We start from the raw sequence: 13,041 nt of genomic DNA, 5'->3' as shown, positions 1-13,041 counted from the left end.
TCTTCCATCTTCTCAATTGTAAGTCAGGCCAGAAGGACATTGTCTATCAGTTCTACTTCATCTCTCATTGTTCACTGTCTGATCCTTCTCACGGATCAAGATTTTTGGGTTCCAGGCAGAGGTTTCTAGCCCAGGTCTAATGAACTCTCTTTCACTAACTGAAAGGAAAAACAGAATAGGAAAGCATCCTTCTTTTCCCTCCTTTCCTGTCAAATCAGAAGGCAGTGTGGAGGACAACATTCGTGGGTCTCTTCTTTTGGAATTCCTCCCTTCTGTTGACAATCCCTTAGCTTCAGTTACATCTCTTATGGATCCGGCAGAGACCAAATGTCTACTTCCATGACTTGCTTATAATCACATGCCCTGTGTGTCATTTCAGGGATTACAATGGGTTCTTTAGTCCATCAGTCACCTTAGGGGGCATTCCTGTACTTGAGCAACAGACCATATACATAAGGGGTATGCCAACCTTACCACACACACAGAGGAAGATAGTCACCCTGGGTTTCCCCTCAAAGATGTTTCAATTTTATTCATATCAGTTTTATTTATATCACACAACTGCCACTACAGCACGGAGGCACACTGTCCCATACCACCAGGGAAGAGTAATCATATCAAGATTGCCCCATGGATGCTCTGCCCACAGCTGGATCCGTCATTATTGCATGGGTCTCACCCATAGCAAGGAAGTAGGCAACTCCTGATCTCAGATTCCTCTTTGTTCTGTTTGTCCCAGTTCTGGCACCAATTGTGACTTTCTTTTTTCTGGGGAGATTTAAACAAGTATCTCTCTTCACCCCAGATTGATCATTGACAACAAAACAAAGAAACAGCCCACATAAAGTCTAGATTAGTTCATTGGAGTTACCTACAAGTGCATGAGTGATGCATTTGCATACCTGAAAAGTCCACTGCCAAAGCACAATCAATGACCTAATAGTCTCCCACAAGGACCCACTTCTCAGAGGTCCCACCACCCCTCTGCATCATCACACTGAAGACCAAGCCTCCAGCATACGAATCTTCTGGGGTCAGAACAACAGGAAGTCCATAAATAAAGGACCTGAGCAACGCTATGAGCCAGCAGTATCTGACTGACATTACAGACGACAAGGAGAACATTTTCTCAAATGCACAGATAGCTCATGATACAAGTCTCCCTAAACTTTTTCAAGTTAAAATTATGCAAGGTATTTTTTAAATTTATTCTCTTATCTATTACATCTCGACCACAGTTCCCCTCCTTCCTTCCCTCCCAACTCCCCCCCCCACACACACACACACACTCCTCCTCCAATTCCCTTCAGAAAAGAGCAGGCCTCCCAGGGACATCAACATGGTATATAAAGCTGCAACAAGACTAGGCACCTCCCCTCGTATTAAGACTGAACTATGTAACCCAGTAAGAGAAAAGGAATTCCAAGAGCAGGCAAAAGAGTCAGAGACAGTCCCCACTCTCACTGTTAGGAGTCCCACAAAAACACAAAGCTACACAACCATAACATATTTGTCATATGTTATAGAACCACAACATGGGTCTAGGTCAGTACCATGCAGGCTCCCTGATTGTCACTTCAGTCTCTGTGAGATGCTATGAGCCCAGGTTAGTTGACTCTAGATTTTCTTGGGGTGTTCTTGATCCCTCTGACGCCTGCATTCCTCCCCCTTCCCCGCCCCCATCTTCCACAGGATTCCTTGAGTTCAGCCTAACTGTTTTTAGGGGGCGGGCCATCCAACCTCTGGTTCCTGGCTCTCCGGGCTCTGTCAGGCATGGGCTTCCTCTGAGTAGCGTGGGTCTGAAGCTGGTCCAGTCATTGGTGGCCACTCCCACCATCTGCACCACCTTTACTTCATCACAGCCTGTAGACAGGAAATTGTAGGTCAAAGGTTTGTGGCTGAATTGATGTTCCAATCCCTTCACTGGAAGTCTTGGCTGGTTACAGATGGCCAGTTCAGGTTCCTTATCCCTCATTACTAGGAGTCTTAACTTATACAAGCTATTTCTATGAGCAATGTGTGACGGTAAAGATCAATAACCAAAGACTTGCTAACGCAGAGGAAGAGCTCACATCACTAGAGGAAAGGGAAGTCTCAGAGACAAGCTTGTGAAAGAATGGCTGTCTCGAGGGCTCCGGTGCCTGACTCCGCCCGTCAGATCATCTGGCTGTTCCCACTTGTCTTCTGCCTTGGCTCAGGTAAATGTCTGTGGACACTGATATTGTCGCTGATTGAGTCCCTTCTTAGGGACAGCTTGCTCAATCTAAGTCATCTAGATCGGGCTGACTGCCTGGTTCTCTGTTCAGAGACCGAGGAAGTTTGAGGTGATTTATAGCAAACTGCTGCCCTCAGACTGTGGCGCCACTGAGTTAGGGCAAACAATTTCAGATGGGGCTGACTGGAAGGAAAGTGTTTCCTGGGGCATGGAAAATGAGGCTTTGTAAGTCAGGACTGTTTGTGACCAGCATGTTGTGGTACAAAAATAAGTTTGAGGGTGGGGAGTCTTCTACATTTTAGACTCTGTGATACTATGTATCTTCAGGGGGATTTATTATTTTTTCTGAACTTCACTCTTCATTCAAATACTGAAAACCCAGCACTGCAGTTGGGACCGGACTGACTGAGCCTGCTTCTTCCTGCTGTCTGTTACAAGAGCAGGAAGGCTCACATCAAGTTTGAGAAGTCACAGGGTGTCCATCTGGGCTGAAGTGCCCTAGGAAAAGTGACCAAAGGTTACTAACTCAGACCTAACTCTGAGGGAGTTCACTGAAAAAAAAAAAAAGCTAGCATTTATTTTGCTCCAGAAATGGGCTACATATTAAACATGCATTATGTTTAGAAGTCTTATGGCATATATGTGGATTTATTCTATTAAGAGCTTCATGTTAACACAAGAAATTGAGATTATGATCATTTAAATAACTTGCCAAAATTTCATTAGCCAGCAAGAGGCTGAAAAGCAAACAACAACAACAACAAAAATCAGTTGCCTAAACCTGTCAGTAACTCAAGAAAAATCAAGACATACTGCAGACGTAGAACTAACTAGATTAATTGAAAACAGAAATAAGAGGAAAGGAAGGTTCATTAAGTCATTGGAGAACCGTTCTAAAATGCCTACAGAATGGACTGTAGCAGTTTCAGGAGCTACATCAGGACCTAAGTCAACATCAGCAAAACTTTCTCTTCTTGAGGAATTAACATCTTGGCAGGGAAGATAAGCTCTAAACAAGTAAAATGTGCACTGGCTAGCAACAAATAATTCTGAAGAAATGAGCGAGAAAGAGAGAAAGAAAAAGAGGAAGGAAGTCATACAGCAGACAGGACCGTCAAAGATAGGAACAGAGGTCAGCTCCTCTGGATCTTTATGATATCAGTCCTATCGACAAGAGGCAATTCCTGAAAGTAGCTAGAAGGTGAGTCACAAGACTAAGGCTGAGAATAGAGACTAAGTCAAGCTAAGGAGAACAGAGGAAGGAGGATAGAACCTTGGGAAATACAAACAAGATGCAGAAAAAGACAAGAAATATTTTCCTCGTGTCTGTGTTACCACTGCCTGACCTGGGACAGGCCAGCAACTTGAGTGTTTAACCTCACATTTATCGCTATAAGACAGGAAATTCCTGAGAGTCCTCTTATTAAAATCCGCCCCCCACCCCTCCATCTCGTGGATTCTTCTTATAAGAAGCCTGTGAGATGTGAGGCTCAGTCCCCATCTGTGGGTGAGGAAACAAGGTGCAGAGCCCAAGTAACAGCCGCTGCCACACAGCTGTGAGGCCGAGTGTAAGTGATGGTTGACTGAACCCGCAGGAGATAGAGGCAGGTGCTCAGAAACCCCTCAGCGGAGCGGAACTGTGGTTGCGGCCCCGCCCGAGGTGGAAAGTGGAGGCTAGGCAGGGCACCAAAAACAAGGGAGCTGCTCTGGACTCGGTGAGGAAGAACTTTCTGGAATAGGTGCAAATGATACCTGAAGTTAAATAGAGAGGGAAACGGAGCAGGGAAGAGTTTAGAGTGGGCGAGGGAGGAAAGACAAGGCCGCTGTGGCAAGTATGTAGGACAAAGATGCTCTCAGAGAAGACGGAGAGAATAGCTCACTCGCTACAGCTTTCAGATAGGTGAGACACATCCTGATTCCATTTGAGAAACTTAGCGCAAAGACAAACCACGTTGGAAATCTAATCTTCCTTCTTTTGGGTGCACCTCTGAGTGTTTACTTATTCCTGCCTGTTTACAAACGTGTAGGGCATCCACTGAGTGTCTTCAATGACTGTTTCTCTCTACCTTTGTCTTTTGAGATGGGGCTCTCAATGATCCCCAAGCTTGCTCTTTTGGCTAGGCTGACTGATCAGTAAGCCCCAGGGCTCCTCCTGCCTCTCAGGCCTAAGTTAACAGCACTGGCTTTACATTACCTTCCCTTGACTTTGGACTTGGGTACTGTGGATCTGAACTCGGATGGTCCTGATTGCATAGCAAGCACTTAGCCAATTTATGCCTCACCCCAGCCCCCTTCATTCCCTTTAACTTATTTCCTTGGGTGCAAAACTAACCTACCATGTGACCTGACCCTTGTACTCTTCAATGAACAGCAGCTGTGACTACCAGCACAAGACATGCACAAAATTAGGCCTAGCAACATCCTGTCAAGGAGCTGGAGGAGGCCAATCAGGCCCACTCCTCCCTAGGGACTTTTAAGTGGTTAATGGTTGGTTGGGTAGGGAGAGACATTTTCCTCAGTGGTGTGACCTCTCGTAAGGTGTCCTGACCTCCGTACATAACCCCTTACTCCTATAAGCAACCCTAAGAAACTCATTGGCTCATCAGAGGGAAAAAGAAAAAAGAACAAAATAGAAGACAGATTACTTGAAAAGATTAACAGGAGTGGGAAGGGATCAGACAGGGCACTGTGGGTAAACATGATCAAAATATATACATGTATGAAAATACAATGAAACCTGTTAACCACATATAATTAATAGATCCTATCAAAAACATTTTTTGGACCTAGTCTGACATCCAGGTGTGATGATGCCTGCTTTTAATCCCAGTACAGGATACTGAGGCAACCTGGGCTCTACAGCAAACCAAAGTGGAAAAACCCTGAAAGCAAAGTAGCAGTTATAGAGGAAATCAAGCACCGTGGTGGATCTCAGCTACTTCTCTACTTAATTCTTTCCACGTAGGAATTTGCCAAACTTTCCTGTATATATCACTGAGAATTTTACTAGAACGGAGACTCTGAGAGGAAGCTGTAAACATCTGCATTTCTAACAAACTCCCAGGTGCCATCAGGGTTGCCTGCCCATGGACCGCGCCTTGAGAAGCGCGGTTCTGAAACGTAGTCACACTGAAACGGGTGCCAGAGGAAAATAGGAACTAATTCTTGGGGTGAATTTGGAGGATGCAGATACAGGTGCTGTGGGGCCCAGGGAAGAGCAGTGACCGGATGGACAGGGAAAGGAAAAACATGTGGGCTGGCTCTCAAATCTCCCTCCCTCCCACCCTCTTCCCTTCCTTCTCTCCTCCTTCCACTTATTTTGCAGCTAAGGACCCAACCTGGGCCTCAAGCATGCTATCATCCTGCCGTTTGAACTACACCGGCAGCCCTGGTTCTGAACTTTTTGAGACAAAAGTGTGTACGGCTAGCAGATTGTTGTTGACTAACGACGCCCCTCCCCCGAGTGCCGTTACCTTCTCTTTGGGAGCCATCCGCTGTTCAAATGGTTATTTTACCTCGTCAAAGGCAGAGTGCTGTTTCATATCTTGTTATTATGCTCAAATACACATGATTTTCCATTGCTCGGGCTTTGTGTTCGGTCGTGTTTCTCTCTCCCCTCCCCCACACCCTGTGATCTCTCCCCTTCCTGTCCTCACGCCTCTCCACTCTGGGTCCCTCACTCCAGATCGAGCTCGGATTGTTTCCTTCACTCACACTAAGGCCTTTGGCTTTTGTTTGGTTGGGGTTTTTTTTTTGTTTGTTTGTTTGTTTGTTTGTTTTTGGTGTTTTGGTTGTTGAGTTTTAGGGGTTTTTTGTTTGTTTGTTTGTTTAGTTGATTGGTTGGTTTTTCAAGAAAGGGTTTCTCTGTGTAGCCTTGGTGCCTGTCCTGGACCTCATTCTGAAGGTCAGGCTGGCCTCAAACTCACAGAAATCCACCTGCCTCTGCCTCCTGAGTGCTGGGATTAAAGGCATGCACCACCGTTGCCCAGCTGGTTTTTTATTTTCCAGATGAAATTCACATAGCACATGTTCTGCGATCAAAATGCCCATCATTCAAAAAGAAAATTCCAGGCTGGGGACGTAGCTCAGAGGTAGAGTTTGCGCTTCAAGACCTTTGGATCAAACTAACAGAGAGAGGGAGAGAGAGAAAGCTGTTCTTCACCTCCCATTTTCCCATTTCTTCTTGTCCCAATCTCCTAGCCAACCCTAACTTTCTGCACCCATTGAGCAACTAAATGAAGGCATATAATGGCTGACCTACTGTGTCCCATCTGACAGAATGTGAGGATCTGCTAAGATATTGTATCCTAACATCCTTTGATACACTTCTTTTAGTTTTGATATAATAGAATTTACCTATTTTTTTTTCTTTCAGTGTGTTTTAGGTATCATATCTAAGAATTCATTGTCAAATTCAAGATCATTAACATCGGCCCCTATGGTTGTTTATAGCTCACATCTAGAGCTGTGTGTGCGCTAAGCAAGTACACTGCCACTGGCTGTATCCCCAGCCCAACTTTTCTGTTTTTTTCTACAAGTTTTATACATTTAACTCTTACAAATACTTGACATAGTTTGAGTTTTGCTTTGTTGAGACAGGGATTCACTAGTAGTCTTGGCTGACCTGGAACTCACTATGTAGACCAGATAGGACTAAAACTTATAGAGATCTTCCTGCTTCTGTCTCCAAATGTTGAGGCTGATGGCATGTGCTGGCACACCCAGTTATAGTTTAAGTTGGTGTGAGAGACAGGAATTTAGCTCCATTCTTTTGTATTTATCCCAGCATCTTTTCTTTTTCTTTCTTTCTTTTCTTCTTCTCCTTCTCCTTCTTCTTCTTCTTCTTTTCCACAAAGATAGCAACTAATTCTTTTTCACATTCAGAAATACTTAACTGCCTGAGTTGTATTGTTTTATAACTGAAAATGTTGGTTTGTTACAGGGACTTGAACAATTACTTAGTATCAACCTTTTTTTAGCTTTAACACTAAAATAATAAAAATTTGATGCTAGGATCTGTCATAGGAGAAAGAACATGTGGCATTTGTCTTCCTAGGTCTTGGTTATTTCATTCAAGAAGATTTTAGTTCCACCCATTTCCCCTACATTTTCATAATTTCTTTTTTTTAATTTTTTTTTATTTTTTTCTTCTTTTTCTCCTAATTCTAGGAAAAAAAGTAACAAATGTACATAATTTCATTTTTTATAAATGAATAAAAACTCTGGGGCTGGAGAGATGGCTCAGTGGTTAAGAGCATTGCCTGCTCTTCCAAAGGTCCTGAGTTCAATTCCCAGCAATCACATGGTGGCTCACAGCCATCTGTAATGAGGTCTGGTTCCCTCTTCTGGCCTGCAGGCATACACACAAACAGAATATTGTATGTACATAATAAGTAAATAAATAAATATTTTAAAAAACTCTGTAGCGTGTATGTATGACATTTTAATTATTCGCTCATCTGTTAGTGGTCATCAAGGATGAATCTGTTTCCTAGCTGTGAACAGAGCATCAGTGAGCATAGTTGTGTAGGTGTGGGAACCTTTGCTATTTCTGGACCATACGCGAGTTCTATGTTTAGTGTTTTTGAGGAACCTCCACTCCACTGTACATTACTAATAGTGGACAAGGTTTCTCTCCACCCACATCTTCATTTGCAGTCATTTGTGTTTGTCATGTTGGCCATTCTGACCAACCTGAAATGGAATCTCAGACGAGTTTTGATTTTCATTGCCCTCGTGGGAGAGGATACTGAACACTTTTTAAAATATTTATTAGTATTCTACATTCCTCCTTTTGAAAATTCTCTGCCCATTTCCAAGGCCTGTTTTTGATTAGGTTGTGTGGTTTGGGGTGTTTAGCTGTTTCAGTTCTTTGCATATTGTAGATATTAATCCTCCACTAGGCTAGAGAGCTGGTAAAGATTTTCTTCCATTATGAAAGCTGCTTTGACATTTGATTAATAGACTCATTGTTCTATAGAAACTTTTATTTTCTCTGAAAGTTCCATACATCTATCCAGTGTGCACTGATGGCATCCATTCACCGCTTCCTCTCTCCCACTCCGCTTTGGCAATCCCGCCCCACTTTGCCTGTCTCTCGGCTTCATGTTATCCTTCTTCTTCTTCTTTTATGTAGGCTGCCATTTAATGAGCCTCTGAGTCCAATTAGTGCTGCCCATATGCATATGAGCGTGTGGCTAACCACTGGGGCATGAACAACCTATTATCAGCCACATTCCCAAAAGAGAGTGACTTTCTCTCCCTCAGCAGCCATCATCTGCCATCAGCCCCTCTGATATGTGTGAAATTTTGGCTGGCTTCTCTTCTGCAGGTAACCACAGCTGCTGTGAGTCATTATAAACAACGTCCCTTTCACATCTAGATGGTATTTCACGGCTCTGCATTCTTTTCTCTTCCTCTTCTTTGAGGCCCCTGAGCCTTGGATGGTGAGAAGAAGTCGGTATAAATGACCCATTCACAATTGAGCACCCAGAGTTATTTATACCCAGTACTTTGGCTAATCATGAGTCTATGAATTAATACCAGTCACAAAAAAAAAAAAATAGAAGAAGAAGAAGCTACCCTGACCAAAGTAGAGAGCATCACAAATTTGTGGGTATACACACAAATGTTTAGAACTCAGTTTGACTGAATGAACATTTAGCAAAATTCTGCAAACAATAGTAGGTTCCCTCTTCCTTGTCCAGCGCCCATTTATGAATTTATGAATTCCCCCATTAAAGTCTTCTCACCATGCTAACATACCAGGTACAAAATCTCTCCTGTGCAACAGGCCTTATATCTGATCAGAAAATAGTTGGTTTCCCCCCAGAACCTTTCATGCTACTGTTGAACCAAAAGGCATACCTTGCCCGCATGTCAGTGTTGTAGCATGGGAGGTCCAGCGCTGAGAGAGAACATTGATATCTTTCTCCCTTAGCAGCTTACGTAAAACCTTCTGGAACTATATAAGTTGGCCAGCAGCAAGAGAGTATCCTGATAAGTTAGAGGTTGGTTTCACTATATCCTGTATCCAAAATGAGCGGACTCTACAGCAATAGGGTCTTACCGTGTTCTTATGACAGGCAGCAACAGGGTCTTACCGTGTTCTTATGACAGGCAGCCAAGAGCAATTGCAAATGCCAGCATCTTTGAGGCTCCGCTAGGACCTCCCTGACCAAAAACTCACATGGGGCATCTGTGCCTGGAACTGAGATGTTTTGTGGGGTATTGTTGATGCTTCTGTAACCTGCTGAATTCAGTTAGTGCTGCCTGCTAGGATGTTGACCCATTTTGTTGGTTTGATCTTGTGCAAGTCACCGTAGCTTGCTGTGAGTTCAGGAGTGGCACTGTGATGTCATGTCTAGAAAACAGCATTTCTTGGCACCCCTCCACATTCTCTGCCTCTTATATTCTTTCCACATCATCTTCCCTGATGTTTCCTGAGCCTTGTGGTGTTGAAATGATGTCCTTTTTAGGGATGAGCACTAACTAGTCATCTATTCCCACCCTTTGACTATGAGTCACTGCGTTAACTCTTGCCCATGACAGAATCAGCATCTATGGCCAAGGTTAATACTAATCTATGGAGCCCTAGCTATGTTGTTCTTCCGGGTACTATTGTAGGTGGAATTTGTTTTCTTCATTTCCTTGCTAGATTGTTCTTCATTGCTAGTGTAGACAAATGCAAACACTAGTTTTTGTTGGGCTTTGTTTTTGTTTGCTGGTTGAGACAACTTCTCTCTTCACAGCCCTGGGTATCCTGGAGCCCACTGTGAAGACCAGACTGGCCTTGCACTCACAGAGATTACTTGCCTTTGCCCCTCCCCAAGTGCTGAGTTTAAAGGCATGAGCCACTATACCCAGCCAAACTAGTTTCTGTATGTGTGATCTTGTGACCTGCAATTTTGCTGAATTCACTTATTAGCTCTGGTTACTTTTGTGGATTCGTAAGGAATTTCTGCTTACATGGCCATAGCATCTATGAGCAGGAATCATTTTACTTTTTGTTTTTTACAATTGATATGCTTTTTGTTTCTTTTTCTTACCTATTTTCTCTGGCTGGATCTGCTAGAACAACACGGAATAGAGGTGGTAGAAGTGGATATCATTTTCTCCCAGCCTTAACTGGAAGACATTCAGTCTTGCGTATTGTCTCAGCCAGGGTTTCTGCTGCTGTAATGAAATGTCATGACCAAAACACGAGTTGGTGAGGAAAGGGTTTATTTGGCTTACATTTCCATATCATTATTTATCATTGAAGGAAGTCAGGGCAGAAACTCAAGCAAAGCAAGAAATGGGGGGGGGGGCAGGATCTGGTGCAGAAGCACTATGGGGAGATGCTGTTTACTAGTTTGCTCCCCAATGGCTCCCCATTGCTCAGCCTGCTTATAGAACCAGCCCAAATGTGACACCACCTATAATAGGTTGTGCCCTCTCCCATCTTTCACTAATTGAGAAAATGTCCTACAGGCTTGCCTACATCCCTCTCTTATGGAAGCGTTTTCTTAACGGGGAGTCCCTCCTCTCAGATGACTTCAGCTTGTCTCACGTTGACATATATTAAGTAGAATGCTAGCTGCAGGTTTTCATAAATGACTTTCATCAGGTTATAAATGTCCCCTCTCTTCCCTGGGTTCTCAAAGAGTGTTGGGCTTTCTCAAATCCTTTTCCCTATCAAAGGAGATAATGTGTCTCTTTTTTTTTCCCCTTTGTTTTGTTATTATCCTTAGAGTGCATTGTTTTGTTGTTATTTTGTTCTGTCTTGTTTTTTGTTGTTTTGCTTTTGTTTTTTTAAGATGGAATTTCTCTGTGTGGCCTTGACTGTCCTGGAACTCTCTTTGTAGACTATGGTGGCCAATGTACTGGGATTAGAGATCCCAAGTGCTGAGATTAAAGGCTTGAGCCGCCACTGCCCAATTTGCATCTTGTGAGATAAATTTCATTTAATCACAATGTTTAAACTCATGGTGTTGTTCAGTTTGGTTTGTTACTATTTTGCTAAGGAATTTTCCATATTCAGTACCTCAGTGATTCTGAGCTTGAAGGTCACAACCATTGGAAAATACCTATTTCCGATGCTCCTAAGAACCCATAACCGTAAATTTATTTTTGTTGCTGTTTCATAACTGTAATTTTGCTACTGAGCAGAGTCTCAGTTCCTAAGACCCTCAGAAATATGTGCTTTCCAAAGGTCGCAACCCACAGATTAAGAATCGCTGGAGTGTTGGGATTTTTGTTTGTGTGCTTGTTTTCTTTTTCTTTGACTTTTTTGCTGTCTTCTGCCTTGTTAAATTATTGACTTGAGATCTTCCTCCTTTCTTACTGTAAGTATTCAGAGCTAGAAACACTCCTCTGTTCCGTGCTTTTGCTGTACCTCTATGTTTTGGCATGCTGTGCTTCCATTTCACACCTCTCAAACTACAGTCTAAATCCACTGATTTCCTCTTTAGTCCATCGACTGGTTTACACAATGGAGTCTAACTCTGAAATTTTCTGTGCAGTTTTTGTTTATCTTTCTGTCCTTGATTTCTGGTTTTATTCCATAGTAGTCAAAGAAGAGTTTTTCTATTATTTGAGACATTTAGAATTTTTTGATACTTGTTTTGTACTTTCATATATAGTCTATCTTGGAGAATGATCCAAGAATACTTTCCTTCAGGACCTATCCAATCAATTCGTCTTACAATTTTGAGATCAAGCTACATGAAGTGTCTAAATGTCTTCCTTCTCCTATAAAGGTCTTAGCCTCATTCTTGCTTACGTTGTTGGAAGAAAACCTCCATTCAAAACTGATACCACACTTGTTCTTCTGAGCCACACTTTGGCTTCCTCCTCAGAAACAGCTCTGTGTTTTCAACATTCCTTTCCACCATATCTTTAAAGCCATTCTCCATGTCCTGTCCCTTTTCTGTAAATTTACCAATGGCTCTTGTTATCCCTATGGCCACCTTTCCCTCATCCCACCTCTACCTAAAAGGTCTACCCTATGTTTCTCTTCCTTTCTCTGTCAACTTGCTCAATAAATCAGTCCCCACTTCTTTTCACTCTGAATTCATTGCCTGGGAAGTTAAACAGCCCCCCATATCTCCTTTGAAGATGAATAGTCCTAAGTGTTCTAGGTTAGAAAAACCAGAGTCTCTTGTGACTTTCCATTCTTTTTCAGAGTCATCTTAGGCCTATCTATGCCTTATGCTTCCCGAAACACTGTTTTCCATATACTTTTCTACTTCTCCAAAGTATGCTACATTTACTAATACCTTGCAAAGTCAATTCCCACTGGTCAAGTGGCTTTCTACATTCTAATTTCAGTCTGCATAGCTTTCATTGAATACTCTGAAGCAACTTCTGGAGAAAAAAAGTTAAGTCAGACACTATTCATGTTCCCAGAAACATGTCATCCATTGGTCGGAACATGAAAAGTATGAGATCATGTTCCCTGGTTTGCTATCACCAGAGAATATCAGCACCCTCTCCATAGTCCAAGTGGTCCTCCAGTGGTTTATAGAGTACCAAAGGGATGCTTTCTATGTATCCTACCGGCCCCCATTGTGCCAAGTAGCCTGCCACAGCCAGAGCCATCATGAAGCATCTTTCCAACTTCTATCCTGGCTCTACTCTTCCATATTTACAGCCAGCAGAGCACTTGGAGTCCCAGAATGTCAGTATCCACACCAAAGGTATTGGTCCAGAGTGATTAAAAGCATCTGTGTCCAACTCAGGAAAAAAAAATTCTGTGTTTCCTCTAGGACAAATCCCATCATCTAGTGGTCTTTTGAACATGTTCAGTACCTTCCGATCTTCATCTTCATGCACTACAAGGAGGT

The 13,041-nt window shown here is 42.9% G+C and overlaps 1 protein-coding gene across 1 annotated transcript in view; it reads left to right on the top strand.

Annotated features, from left to right (window-relative positions):
- The first annotated feature begins 2,102 nt into the window (after positions 1–2,102).
- Slamf6 (SLAM family member 6) overlaps positions 2,103–13,041 on the top strand; it is a 28,254-nt gene continuing 17,315 nt past the window's right edge. Inside the window, exon 1 of the mRNA XM_026789973.1 lies at positions 2,103–2,198. Within this exon, the coding sequence (XP_026645774.1) occupies positions 2,117–2,198 (82 nt within the window). The 5' untranslated portion in view covers positions 2,103–2,116. The remainder of the gene's footprint in view (positions 2,199–13,041) is intronic.

Source organism: Microtus ochrogaster, unplaced genomic scaffold, assembly GCF_000317375.1.
Source record: "Microtus ochrogaster isolate Prairie Vole_2 unplaced genomic scaffold, MicOch1.0 UNK35, whole genome shotgun sequence".
Classification (NCBI taxonomy): domain Eukaryota; kingdom Metazoa; phylum Chordata; class Mammalia; order Rodentia; family Cricetidae; genus Microtus; species Microtus ochrogaster.
This window is presented reverse-complemented; position numbering and strand designations above follow the sequence as displayed.